We start from the raw sequence: 14,697 nt of genomic DNA on the forward strand, positions 1-14,697 counted from the left end.
TTTGGACTGTTCCATTAAAAAGGTTCAAAGTGTTACTTTTCTGTGTTACCTTTTGCATAGACTCGTGTTCTTCCATGTATTATCTAACCTGTTTGTTCAAAGCGTAATACTGCAAACCTGCTGTCTACATTCAACAAGACGTTCAACAAACATTCACAAATCAGCGTTTAGTGGCATGCTGCAAATGAAAAATAAAACCCTTATGTGCCTTTGTTTCAACCAAGGATTGGCTCACTCATTGGAGAAATGTTTTTTTTTTTTTTTTTTTTTTGACAGAATGCATTTGATTGTGCTGTAAATTTGCCTTAAATGTATGGAAATAAAGCAGAATCAAACATTACTCTATTTTTTTCTCTCTGTGAATGAGCAATGAACTTTGCTTAAGTCATGTAGACAGTGTCACACAATTCCTGTTAGTGGTCACTGTGGCCTTTGAGTTTGCTCAAACATTGAATTTGGTTATTCGTTTAACTTGTCAGGTGTTGTGCTTCAGATTTTGGTGACCTATTGTAAAATTGTGAATATAGGCTAGTAAACGTATTCTTTATGCATTTGAAACTTCAATGTGCAACAATGAAATTGTTTGGCCTATCCAAAAATAAATGAGTCATTCATTGTGTTTAAAGACATCCATACTGACACTGGACAAATATGAAGAATTTTCCACACTTTAATTATTCACAATTATGTACATGTCAGATCTTAAATTCAAACGCTAAAAATCTGAAAGAAAACTGTAATAATAAGATGGTTTACAGTGTTTTTAAGGATTAATGCCTCTGTTGAACAAATGAGATTTCACAGTGGCTTCCACACACATCTCAAGTGTACAACATAATCTGGCTTTGTTCATAACAGAAGTACTTACACACATACACATGCTCACTCTCCAGTGGTGACAATCAATGTAAGACCAGCACAGGATCTGTACATGTAAACATCAATATTCTCATATTAATATCCCCCTGCCATTATCCAACAATAATGAGATGATGCAGTCAAATATTAGACCCTTTTAAGACTGTAAGTATATGATGAGAGGAATATGATTCTCGGATCGTAGGACATGTAAAAAGCCTAAAGCTTGTAATGGTCCACAATTTCATGTCTCCTCACAACATGCTACTGAAACTCTAGCAGGTTACAGCCACGATGAAAAAGCTATGAAATAGTTCATTTGGCTCAAGACAGAGAAAAGGAAATTACAATGTAGTAAAAACTGAAAAATTATGAATTAAATAATTTGAGATATAAAGCTGAATTGTTTATGAAAAAAAACCTGCTGTAGTATGCTGCCAGGCCAGTAGTTGGCGATATCACTTTATAAAGAAACTACACGCCTATAAACAAAACACAATGCGCATGACGTCACCATTTTCACAAATTTGCATTTTTGTAGATTACAGAGACGATAACGGTATCGTTTTCAAAAACTTGCAAAAGTTTTGCCCCACACAAGCCCCCGAAACGCTGTAGTTATGTAAATGAACGGCCAAAACACATAATAATTGTTCTCTCTAACACATGGGATGGAAACGGTGCTTTATTCACTGATGTTTTATGCCATTTTCCAATTTTTAAGTTAAAAGTGCAGTATGTAATATTGACAGCTAGTGGTTGAAATGTACCCTGGAAATCCAGAAATCTTGCGAGAACAAGCAAGCAAGCAAGCAGTTACTCTGGCATTGAGTAATGATGCTCATTAACTATGCCCTTGTAGCCAAGCTGCACCAATCACATCGGTGTATCTGATATAGGCGGGCGAGAGGCAAGCTAAACAGATGACGACAGCGCTAGTGACAGCGCAATCACAACAGTGATTGGTCGGAGTGTTATCCAATTGCGTGCAGTGAGATTTTCAAATGCATGCTTGGTACCGCCCCTCGCGTTGGGCAATTTTCATTACTCAATGCCAGACCCTTCATCTTTCAGATCTGGATTTCCAGGCTAGTTGAAATGGGTACTGTAGTCCAAATTCAAAATATTGGAGAGTTGTTTCCCTGCTCCCTCCTTCTCAGACTCCACACTCATGCAGGTTGCCAGATTGAGGAAACGCAACAAAGTAATTGACAATGGAAAGCTTTGAGCCTTAACTCCAATCTATACTTCTGCGTCAAACTCGCGGCGTAGGCGGTGTGTAGAAATACTATTGGGTAAACTGGCAGTGGGTGGGATCACACAGACCAAGACAAAAACATACATTCCGAAATGGAACGCAATTTCAAAGTAAAATAACATAGCACTGTTTTTCAGAGAAACAAAAATTTAAACTTAGCATGTTTCCTAAATATCTGCAAACATATTATTGTATTTTGCTTTAGTACAGTCCAAAAAATGATATGCAGCACCCTTAATTTCACAACTTGGGTACCTTATAAACCCCTAAAAAGTTCACAGTAGTACCTTAAGGTACATACTGCTACTCTAAGGTGCTAGTATGCACCTTTTAGGGGTGAAAAAACGGTACAAAGATGTCCTTTTAAGGGTACTGCCCCAGTGAAAAGCTGTTTTTCACACATTTGTTCTACTGAAAGATTTGAGTGTTGAGATTAGAGTACCAAAAGTTTTGGTAGCACTACAGATGAGTCACTGTATTTAAATTTTTCAGGTATACTGATCACTTAAAATTGTCTCTATATGCCAACCTCGGATAAGAAATCGCCTTTTAACACACACACAAAAAAACGACAATTCAGCTTTAAGGAATGATTGATTGTCATGAGTGTTGATGTTGTGAGGGATCTTTTCTCGACAGACTTCTAAATAAAAGACTGGATTTTCACAAAATATAGCGTATGCCAGAGGAGAACCAAAATCAGAAGGGAGAGGAGCACAGAAGGAAAAAGCGACTGAATGACTGAAGGTAGGGCTTGCACGCCTCTCTCTTTAAACCTTGAGATTCTTAGCCATCTCCCATGGAAACTCTGATCGGCCAAAGTGACCATAGCAGGCTGTGCTCTGGTAGATCGGCCTCTTCAGGTTCAGGTCCCTGTTAGTGGAAATTAAGTTATTTAGCTTTTCACCAAACAGCCGACACCTCAATCCTACTTGAACCAAAACTGTACTTAATTTAGGTGCAACAGTACTTATTAAATATTATACTACACCTGCACAATTGAATAATTTGAATTAAAGGGATAGTTCATCCAAAAATGAAAATTCTGTAATTTACTCACCCTAAAGTTGTTCCAAACCTGTATGAATTTCTTTCTTCTGCTGAACACAAAAGAAGATATTCTGAAGAATATGGGTAACCAAACTAGCCCCATTGACTTCCATAGTATGGAGGGATCACCTGTTTGGTTATCGACATTCTTCAAAATATCTTCTTTTGTGTTCGGCAGAAGAGAAAAATTCTTAGAGATTTGAAACAACTTGAGGGCGAGTAAATTATGACAACTTTCATTTTTGTGTGAACTATCCCTTCAAGAGAAACTTAATAAAAAGTAGTGCCAGGCTACATTGATGTAGCGGTACTCCCTCTGGAGGAAAAATTGGGAAATGCCATGCTTTATATATTTTATATAACTATGAAGATAGAGCAGGATTGTAATTACGTTTTTTTTTACACTCTTTCCATAACAACACATTAAAGCACAATAAATGACTAATGTGTAAATAATTCACAATATTGTATTTCAACAGTGTACTAATTATAGTGTTATTGTAAGAGCTTTCACAAGAACAGTTTCCACATGTTGTTTTTGTTGTTGATATGTTTAAATTAATATACATTTTTAAAATTTGGTTTCGTTTTGCACTTTCTCATCGACTAAAAGTAGATGATGTTTTAGATGGATTTAATATTACATGGCATGGACAAATGTAATATCTAAGAATTTCCCTTTATTCCCTCTTATTTGAGTAAATCCTAAACTAAATAATGTTAATCACATGCCTTCATTTTAACCCACCCATACAAAGTACTGAACATACCGTAACAATTTGTTTTTCAAAAACAAAAAGTGAAAAACTTGAAATGTTGGTTTACTTTGCCTGAGGTGGAGCAATAATAAGAACATATTATCTTATTAATTGTTTACCTAACAATGACACCTGGTCGGAGGTCAAAGTTCTTGTTGACAATGTGTAGCAACTCCTTCTCTGGTTTTGTCGATGAGCCGTAGGTGAAGAGGGAGATTGAAAGAGGGTGGGCTACTCCAATGGCATAAGACACCTACACAACACATTAATTATTCACGACCCTGCTCCAGACACCAGCTCATCCATTACAGTTTTAATCCAGATCAGATCAAATTGGTCAATAATGTGGCGAGTTGCTTGGATAAACTTTTTTGTCTAGGCACAACCTCATGCGTTTTTCAGTTTTTTTTGTGAGATGTTATGGAAGATGTCTACACTTTCATCTCACCTGAACCAACACTCTTCTGCACAGTTTGGCCTTCACCAGAGACTTAGCCACCCAGCGTGCAGCATAGGCAGCAGAGCGGTCCACCTTGGTGTAGTCCTTTCCAGAGAAGGCCCCACCACCATGAGCCCCCCATCCACCATATGTGTCCACAATAATCTTCCTACCTGTAACACCAGCATCTCCCTGAAAGCAAAGATTATGATTTGATTAAGCAATAGTTCACCAAAAATGAACACTCTGCCAATTAATATCTGATCCTCATGTCATTCCAAACCAGTTGGCAGTTAGAGAGAAAGAGTTTTGTGAAGAATCATGAAACAGCTCTTCACCACTACTGAAGCTTGTGTCTAGTCTGCGCTTGTGCCTAGACGCAAAATGGCACACCATGGCTACAACAAATGTGAGAACCAGTGACGTTTTAGTGTGAATGACGTTGACACGACAGCTTTGACATATAGCAGGTGCATATTTTTAATGAATAATGATTTAATTTTGCCTGCTCCTCACACAAATCTATCACACTGCTTCAGAAGACCTGGAAGATAGAGCACAAGTAATATTGAGTACTTTTATGATGATTTATTTTTATGATGATCTGTTGTTGCAAGACAAGAAAATTCATAAAAATTCTAAGGTTTGGAACGACATGAGGGTCAATAAGTAATCCCTATAATCAATAAGAAATAAGAGGGTCAATAAGTAATCACTGAATTTTCATTTTAAGTGAACAAATCCTTTTAAACTATTTCCCTGCCAGCGTTTTTGAAAAAAGTTGCCAATCAGTGCCCATATTTTTGATCATTTTCACAAAAGTTGAATGGCCCTCAGAATATTTTCTTGTATGAATATCTGAGCATCCAATATATCAAAATGCAATATTTAAAAAAAAAAAAATTCTACCTTCATGCATTCTTTTTTTATCAACACTTGAATGAAAGTTTAATTTAAAAAAAAAGCAACATGAAAGAAAATTGCATTTTTGTCAAAGACTACATCTCGATCAAATTCAGAACAATGATCAAAACAGATGGAGTAGATCGAGTCCACCAACACCCCCAAAGTTTGCTCAGTCCTATACCTTGTCCTGGGCTGACATTTCATTTGGTAACATTAGGTAGCTTTGATTCATATGCTGTTTAATGTTGATGATTGCATTATTTTACATATGCCTCTGCTAACATATGCTATCGCTTGTTTCTGCTTCTTCTTCGCCTGTGTTTTGATCTAGAGATTCTGTACTCTTTCAGAAGATCCCTAATATCGCCCCCCCTAACGTATAACAGTGAAAACACGGAAAAACTGAAAATTCTGTATATGGCGGGAACATAGTTAAAGTGCATTATACATACAACATATTAAACCTTAGAAAGACAGAGGGTGCTCACCTGAGGCCCTCCGATGACAAAGCGCCCACTCGGCTGAATATGGTAGACGGTCTGGTCGTCGAGATATTTTGCTGGCACCACAGCTTTGATGACCTTCTCCTTCAGAATACGCTTCTGCTCCTCCAGTAAAATGTAGTCATCATGTTGGACGGAGATGACCACTGTGTGGACACGCAAAGGAATCACAGCGCCATTCTCCTGCTTGTAATGCACTGTGACCTGGAATTGTGGAAACCATATAGCCAAAGTCATCTGAAGTAATAGTTTCAATTGACATGTACAACATAGGGAATGTGACAAACGTTGGACATTTCCTGCTGTATGGTCTGAAAATGGCAGAACTCTAAAATAGACCAGAGGTTTCAACTTCCAGTTGCTGGCATGCTCCTGAGATTGACGGGTGTACAGCCGTGTCCTCTACCCCACTGGGAAAAGTAAGGATCAGGGGCCCTGGATGTCATGCAGGGGGTCATTTTCTTATAAGTGTTAAAAGAGGCCGCCTCATGGTCACTATCTTGCTCAACAGCCGTCACACCTATTGGCTAATGTACTGGTTCAATGAACACTGATAAGATAGCATGGTCAATGTCAGTCAGGGGCTCTGAAGTCTGAACCTGAACATTGTAGCTCTGAACACTCACAATTATATCAACTTGCAATTGTAAGTGTGCAAAAAAGAAGTTGTTTTCCTTCTAAACATTTTAACTCTCATATTGCTGACCTGAGTTTTTGAGTCTGGGCGGAGCCATGGGATGGTGCCGTCCCGCCGCAGCTCGGCCATTTTGGCGTTGAGTTTGTGAGCGAGGACAATGGTAAGCGGCATGTACTCCTCCGTCTCATCAGTGGCATAGCCAAACATGAGCCCCTACAACACAACGGAAATGCAACTTGAAGATGTTTATCACAAATGATGTGCTCAAACACATTTTTACACTTCCGTTGTGTTCGGACCTGGTCTCCAGCCCCAATATCTTCCTCATGTCTGTCAACATGGACACCCTGCGCTATATCCGGAGACTGCTGCTCGAGAGCCACCAGAACATTGCAGGTTTTATAGTCAAAACCTGAACAGAGGGAAGAGCAAAGCGTGGAAGAATAACATTTGGTGGATGAGTCAGTAAAGATCTAAAGTACGAATAATTATCCAAATAATGATTCTGACCTTTTTCGGAGTTGTCGTAACCAATGTGTTTAATGGTGTCACGCACAATTTTCTGGTAGTCCACGTTGGCACGAGATGTGATCTCACCGCAGAGAAGTACCATACCAGTCTTACAAACAGTCTCTGATGATTAAAACAATCTTAATTAGTCAAACGACCCATGACAAAGGGAAATCGCCACTGTATAATTCATTGCGAGCTTGAATTTGGACATGGGGATGTTATCCATTTAAATGTCGGTAAACTTTAGGGATAGAAAGGGTGTAAGAAATTGGTCACTCTATAACCGAACAAGAGTCGAGATAAGTGACCAACTGTTGGACTATGAACTTTCAAACAATATTTTGACAGTCGTGTTTATACAGAAAGTCTTTACATGTTTATTTTGTTTGGGATTACAAAAGTTCACTCACCACAGGCCACTTTAGCATCCGGGTCCTGCTTCAAGTGTGCGTCAAGAACTGCGTCACTGATTTGGTCACAGATTTTATCTATTAAAAAAAAAAAAAATCACACTATTACAAAAACAAAGTTATATAATGGCTCAGATTAAGGTTAAAGTGTGTGTTTAGTGTTATAACACCAGAAAGTTTCAGTTTAAGAGTTTTGATGTCTTTCCTATAGCAAGACTCTCTATAGGACACAGGAATCCCAACAAAGCAAAAACACAGCTGAGCAGCTGGAGGACAATACCAGTGGTCCTCTCCTTTCAGAATCATTCACTCAGTCTATATTTGGGCTGCTAGCTGAGGCAACCGCTTAGGTGAGTTACATCAGAAACTATGCTGTCAAAAACAACATCTCAGGTGATAATACGAAACAAACAAGTCAAATCTATGAGGTCTGGAACATTATGGAATCAATTTTCTGTCTTGAACATGTATTGATTGATCTGCTGAAATATGTGCTGATGGGAGATGTTTAGCAAGACTCAAAACTTGTTCAAGTGAACCAGACAGGTTAGTCTGCAGTGTTGCAATATCTGTCTAGGAGATTATGTATTTAGAGTCATTAAAAACAATTAAGAGTTTTCTGTAAAGCGGCTTTGTAATATTAGGAAAGTACACTTGACATCTGACATGACTTGATGTTTCACTCTTGAAACTGTCTATAGCACTTTGGCCTTGTATCATGACGTGAGAGAACCTCAATATGGTTGATAAGAAATGTGAGGTCTGGCAAGTTCCCACATGAGACAGAAATAAACTAAAGCAAAATCTGTTCATTGCATCAGTAAGTTCATTATTAAATAAATTGCACAATAAATATGCAACTGAGAAAAGCCTCCTAGTGATATGCTGCAATTGAACACCCCCTGTAAAAGTCATGACCCCAATTGACTATTTTTGTCTACTACACTTTTACTCAATGAAATACCTGCTGAGCACATGGTACTGTGGAAGTATTGTTACTAAGTGCGAATGAACCCTACTGAACTGTTGCTTAACCAGCTTCCCACTTCTACAGTATATGCTCCAATGACTTGTCGAGGCAGGTGAATTAGTCTATAGGTGCATGTTTTTTTTTTTTTTCTCCATGCAAGTACACAGGTACCGAATCAATAAACAGTGCAATAGTTTTACTATATAATAGTTTAAAAGTACATTTCTGAGAGTTTCATTTAAAAGTTCAGGGAAAGATTGAAAAATCACCTGGATGCCCTTCTCCCACAGACTCTGAGGTGAACATGAAGGATCCGTCATCATGAACGTCATTCAGTCCTTCCATGTTTTCCAGCAACTGAACAGATCTTCAAAATCAACAGGACAAAATAATCTATCAAAGGCTCATTAATTTTCCTCCAACTGTGGCAGAAGCAGGCCAAGTATGCAGAGCTCCTTATAGTTCCGAGGGCATAAAAGATAAAAGAAAGAGAGGTTTGCTGATAGATCACAGACTATATAACACACAACCTCGCCTCGAAGCAAGTTTCCCCCTATTTATGGCAGAAAGAAAACACACACACACACCAAGCTTTACTCACTCTCTCACTCACAAACATACACACATACACACACGTGTCATGTGAACGAGTGGGGCAGACCATTCCATGGGGTGTTATTTGGGGGGAGGAGATTCAAACTTTCAGAAACTCTCTGTTAACCCCTTGTGTGCTCAGCTCTGTCATTGGAAGGTTTTTTGTGGGGTGGGAGGACTCGACTGCTGGTGTCAATGGACACTTTTGGGTTAGAAACTTTCGTCATATATGTCTTCCAATCCGAATCAGGGTTAGAGTGCTTATATCAGATCTGAAGAGGTGTGAAGTCTACTGCAGATGTGATTGGATGATACAGCACTACTCTCATAAAGTGTTTTTTGTTGTTGTTATGTAATACACACATTGCAAAACTCTTTGCAGTTTTGTCTGTAGTTTAACATATAACAATTCCAAGACGTGTTGTGGCGATCTTTGTTAAAATTTTGAACTGTCTGCTCAGACAGTGCTTATAATGTGTAACGTCTTTGTCATCTTCTAGGTTTGGATTATTATGTGTCACGATATGCCCCCTTTTTATATATTTTTTCTTCTGTCATTTTCAACATTCTCAAATAAAAGACCTCCTTCAAGGTACCTCATGATTCAGTAATATGGGTCAAGCCAGGATGTAATCAAAGGGTCAAAATGTCAAATTAGGCAGATCCACTGGATCAAAACATTGCAAAATAAATGTGAATATTATTTCCCTATATTTTGTTTAGCTGCTTTGTTCTTTGATCTGGGTTGTGATGAATGTTTCACTCTCAAAATACTTGAGGAGCTCTAATACATAAGGGCTGATAAAGGCAAGTTTAATAGTTTATAGTTTATTGTCATTTAGTAGATGCTTACAAAACCTTTAGTACAGAAATTGCAGGGCCCTCCCCTAAAGTAATAATCGTATTCCTTTCTGTCAAAGGCACTAGTGACAGGGCAGGATTGTGATCTTAGTTACTTTTCAGTTCTTTAGGCACCCCCACATGGGGTTAAACCTACAACATTTGTGTTTGAGCAGAAAAGACAAACAAAATCTATAGGAACCTATACAGGAATGACCTATATAACTTTACTGAACTGGCTAAAATGTGATAGTGGATTGCGTAGATGCTGAATAAATGTATTGATGCTTATCTTTGAATAGATTTGTTTAACATAAACATTATAATATAAAAGTGGATAAATTTGGTGTTTCACATGGCGGAATTTTTAGGGGAGAATTTTCGAGTGAACAAATAAGTCAATGAAGTGAGATGGTGAGACAAAAGTCAATTTCTTGTTGAACAACCTGTGACGTGGCATATGAGATAAACTCTGAGAGAAAAATCAGATCATTACATCTATTGACAATTTTTTTTACTAATGAAGTTGAACAATTAAAGAAAATAGTTTTTAAACTATTGTTAAATTACAAAATGATTATTTGCAGAAAAACAACAAAAAAAACAAACTTATTTTTACTTAAAACTTTCCTGAACAGAAGCATTGATTCCTCGTGTCATGTAAACTACACATGGACAAACAGGTGAGCACGTGAGGCCACTTTTTGGACTATGATCCTTCAGCTGCGAGTAGATGAGAGGTATAGCTGTTCAGCTTTGGCCCAATCGTGTCTGAAAACAAACTTGACCAAACAGGATCAGATACAGAAATTGAACGGATGCAAGCGGGGTAATGAGCTATTTTAAAAGTTCATGGCCGATAGTAACCAGCCCTGTCATGCATAGTATGTATGTTCCACTGCTAAATACATTACATGTTATTTCATGTCCAAAAATCCACAGCTATAGCTGTTTTTTTAAATCACATGGAGAAAAATATCGATTTAAAGATCTGTTTCTGTTGTCGTCTTAAAAATAAAGGTTTCAAATGCGTTTTTTCACAGCGATGCCATAGAAGAACCATTTTTGGTACCCCAAATAACCTTTTAGTGAAATTTCTATGGATGTTAAAGGTTCTTCATGGAACTAGATGCCAATACAGAACCTTTTTTTTAAATAATTTTTTGTATAAATGAATTCAGGTAGGCTAATTCTGAAATTAAAAGTTTACATTTTTCTTATTTTAATGAACCTGGTTTAATTCTGGTATTTCCATCCATTCAACAAGACACATAGTCCTACTATGAAATGTGATGCCATATTGTAATTAAGACATTTGGGCATTGTTGGATTTTGACTAAGAAGATTTTTTTACTACAAAGCTCTATTTTGTGGTTATCCGACCACAATGGCTTATCCAGCAATGCTAATGGGTTTTTTGGCAAACTTCAGATTCAGCTTCTTTTGTATCACTCACTCATACAGGCCTCTGTTATGCAAAGCTTTGTTGACTGGTGCACCTTTACAGGGTAGTCGGTTTCTGGCTTGTTCGAAGTGAATTCTCTGTGTCTTTGCTTACAAATGTTTTTCTGATTCTTGGAAGATTTTGGAGGAGAAACCTTTTGTGGGCATTGCGGTGCATTTAGTTTTATCCCTTTATCCAGAATATGATTTCAGTTGGTGTGGGTGAAGTGCATCTTTTTCATTTCCTTAGGAAGTGAAGGTGTTGTTGTTGCTTCTGCTTTAGCAGAAAAGGACATTAATACTTTTTTTAAATCCTAAAAACATATTATGTATGTTATTACATAAAATATTAGGTCCCACTTTATATTAAGTGCCTTTGTACCAACATTAAAATTAAAAAATGTATACAATGCACTTATTGTGTACATACTGTACGTTTTTACAATGTACTTACTTAATTACAGCTTAAATAATTTCTGAAATAATTACACTGTTGACCCTTCCCTTACACCTTAACCCACTCTTAAACCTAACCAAACCACCAAACCTGTTCCTAACCTTCCTCGTATCCCACCTCAGTAGCAGCAAAACTGTTTTGGGTTGCACTTTATTATATGTGCACTTTCAATGTACTTACAGTGTACTTACCCACAAAAGTACTGAGTGGTGTAAGGTAACTACAGGTTTTGGGGTAGGTTCAGGGTTCAGTGTCATTACTACAATAAGATCATAATATGTTCATGCGAAATTTTGTACCTAACAATACATTTTCTTCATGTAACATTGTAGTTAAAGACACCTAGTATGAAGTGTGACCAAATTATGTTAATCTTAAGTGCTTAGAAATATATAAAACACTTTTATTGTTGATTTGTTTGACTTTTTTACATAAGGCAGGTCAGTTTTTGTATCAAGATTTTGATATAATTGTGGCAGAAATACAAAGGTTGAAAGGTTGATGTTAGTCAAGGTGACTTGCATCTGTTTATATTTTGTAGCAGTTCTCTCTGTATAAATGTACGTGGCTGCTGCTGGTTGGTGTCCAGTGATAAACACAACTAGTTACCTGCCCTGCCCCCCCCTTTTTTAAGGTAAACTCTTTTGATAAGCATGGAGGAGTGAAGTGTCTCAGCCAATGGCTAACTGAGACTAGAAAGTTTAGTAGGTGGGGTACGGATGCTTACTTTTGATTGGGCCGTAACAGACACGCTCACACTAATGGGTAAGACAGAAACTCTTGAGAGTGCTCCAGTGAGGTAGACCTAGGTGAACTTTACAGCTGGTGCTGCTGGGTATGAAACCTAAGCGCCAGATGGATATGAGCCTGCACCTTCTAATTATGAACTTTCACTATGAGCACAATATCAATAAACTCATGCAGTCTCCACCTCGACACTCACTGTGATTTCATTGCCAGTTTAGAACCTTCAAACTAAATCTGAAGTACACCAGTTATTTTATTTAAAAATACAATAAACTGTGTTACTTCTTAATTGTCATATTTTTCATCATCATTACTGTAATAATCAACTAGACTTACTGCAGCTACGGTTACCACTATCAAATAAAGGAGGTTTCCCACATTGCCTCGGTAGTCGGCTGGAATGCAGCAGCTGCAGGAGAGGGTGGGATGTTGGGACAACTTTCATCTCAGCACATTCCAGCCTACAGCAGCCAGAAGCAACTGGCATCTGCCCCCCTCCCCTAAAAATAACCATTACCACCAAAACAGAGCTAGCCCAGATCCGCTAACCTAACTGTATCGTCTTACATAATCAAGTTCACTTGTAAGCAAACTCACTCAGGACTGACTATGTAATGTAATGGAAAAGAGCTCAGGAACTCATGAATGGCAAAAAACAAAAACAAAAACAAAAATCAGCAAAGGTCTGTGTCTGTGTGACGTTCACTTTATTTGTCAAAAGGATAACCTTACTGTAACAATAGGTTGCAATAAAGGTGAGAAAAGGATCTTTTCGCAACAGTATTGTTCAGTATCGGTTCAGTGTATTAATTTAACTCAAAACACTCAGAACAAACAAAGGCTGTGTTCGAAATCACCCCCCATACACTCATTCACTATTCCCTATACTCCACTAATATAGTCCACTTGAAGGAGTGAATTAAAACGAGTAAGTGAATTCATACACTGAGTTTGTACTTGCTGTTTAATAATCATTTGAAACTTAGCAAACTGGCAGCTTTAAAAGATTTATCTTGAACTCTGTCATTGAAAATAGCATGTATAAACCTTAATCAAACAATTTAATAATCAATTAAAAAAGAATTTATACAATATTACGCTGTAGCCACATTGGACCAGTGGTTGGGAAAATTGATGGATGGATGATTCAGCTGCAGGCATGACCCTCACAGTGCATTATGGGTATTGTCTAGCCATTGAGCTTACATCGGTAGTACACTTATTATTGCGGTGCTTTTGGGATGATGAAAACCAGGTTCAGGTGCACCACACCTTTGTACTGTGCCTCACGTAAGTGAATTCAAAAGACATTTAAAAAATACAACAACAACAAAAAGAATATGTTTTTTTCAGAAATTATAATTTTGTTTCTTTTTTATAATTTCAGGTCATAACAGCCTGTGCCATCCTCCACAACATGTCTTATCATGGTTTGGAGACAGCCAGTGGTGCTCTCTGGCGTGACCAGCTCTGCAGAGGAGGAGGTATCCACTGACCATGACTATTTGTAACAGGCAAGTAAGAGAATTGTAAAGCTACGATGCGTGAGACAAAAATTGAATGGACCATAGAACGGTTTTGCATGTTGAAATATTTTATGGTTTGATTTGAGGATGCAAGTTAATTTCTTTTATTCTTCCCTCTTATATACAATGACACACACAAGCAGCTTCTTCCAGGAGGTTTGTGTGTCTCTGGCCTGGTGTCTGTTCCCGACAGAAAGCGAGTCATGATGGACCGCAGTGGGAAATACATCATTCCCATTATGGATGCGTGAGTATACTGTACTTGGAATTAATGCATGTTATACTGTTTGTTAAAATCTCACAGTCTGTGCTTTGTGCTTTATCTGCTCAGTGATGCCTATGCCTATTGTGAAGAAAGAGACTCTGTCCTTCTCTGTCCAGGATGAGCCTTCATCCTCATCCTCCAGTGCCTGACACGTGTCTGATCTGTATGGATCTGCTGAAATCCATACAACGGAAATACAGCACATTTTTATATTGCTCTGCAAATTCATAACCAGGACGTATACCAACCCAGTGCTAATAAGCCTTAGTTTTAATAGAGACTAAGCATTTTGTTGTCCATTTTAGAATACTTAAAACGTATAGAGCCTTTCTGCAGCCATAGCCTATGTCTTTGTGGCTAAATTTGTGTTTGAGTGCTTGTGATTAAACTTTTTGAGAAAACCAGGCTTGATGCTAACAAGGCACTGTGTCAATCATAAGAATGGTGACAATGAGGTATGTGAAAATCACTTAAAATAAAAACTATATTTAATCCTTTTTATAGCCTATTAAACTACATGAAC

The 14,697-nt window shown here is 37.8% G+C and overlaps 1 protein-coding gene and 1 long non-coding RNA gene across 3 annotated transcripts; one reads left to right on the top strand and one right to left on the bottom strand.

Annotated features, from left to right (window-relative positions):
- Positions 1–654: 654 nt before the first annotated feature.
- mat1a (methionine adenosyltransferase 1A) lies at positions 655–8,954 on the bottom strand (the record flags this gene model as incomplete). Of its 2 annotated transcripts, XM_084093156.1 has the most annotated exons (9): positions 8,572–8,954; positions 7,333–7,410; positions 6,920–7,042; positions 6,709–6,821; positions 6,479–6,622; positions 5,758–5,976; positions 4,373–4,555; positions 4,044–4,177; positions 655–2,989 (listed from the first exon to the last, which is right to left on the bottom strand). In XM_084093156.1, exons 1-9 carry the CDS (start codon positions 8,645–8,647, stop codon positions 2,887–2,889), a joined length of 1,173 nt encoding a protein of 390 aa, XP_083949282.1. In that variant the 5' UTR covers positions 8,648–8,954. The 2 variants fall into 2 exon arrangements, with proteins under 2 accessions (XP_083949282.1, XP_083949283.1); XM_084093157.1 differs by lacking the exon at positions 655–2,989 and having other exon boundaries at positions 4,040–4,177; positions 8,572–8,946.
- On the top strand, positions 7,471–14,670 carry LOC311069748. The gene is made up of 4 exons (XR_014603557.1): positions 7,471–7,682; positions 13,771–13,897; positions 14,053–14,156; positions 14,241–14,670. It is a non-coding gene; the product is annotated as an uncharacterized lncRNA (long non-coding RNA).
- Positions 14,671–14,697: the final 27 nt, after the last annotated feature.

Source organism: Abramis brama (assembly GCF_963993115.1).
Source record: "Abramis brama genome assembly, chromosome: 19".
In the NCBI taxonomy this organism is placed as follows: domain Eukaryota; kingdom Metazoa; phylum Chordata; class Actinopteri; order Cypriniformes; family Leuciscidae; genus Abramis; species Abramis brama.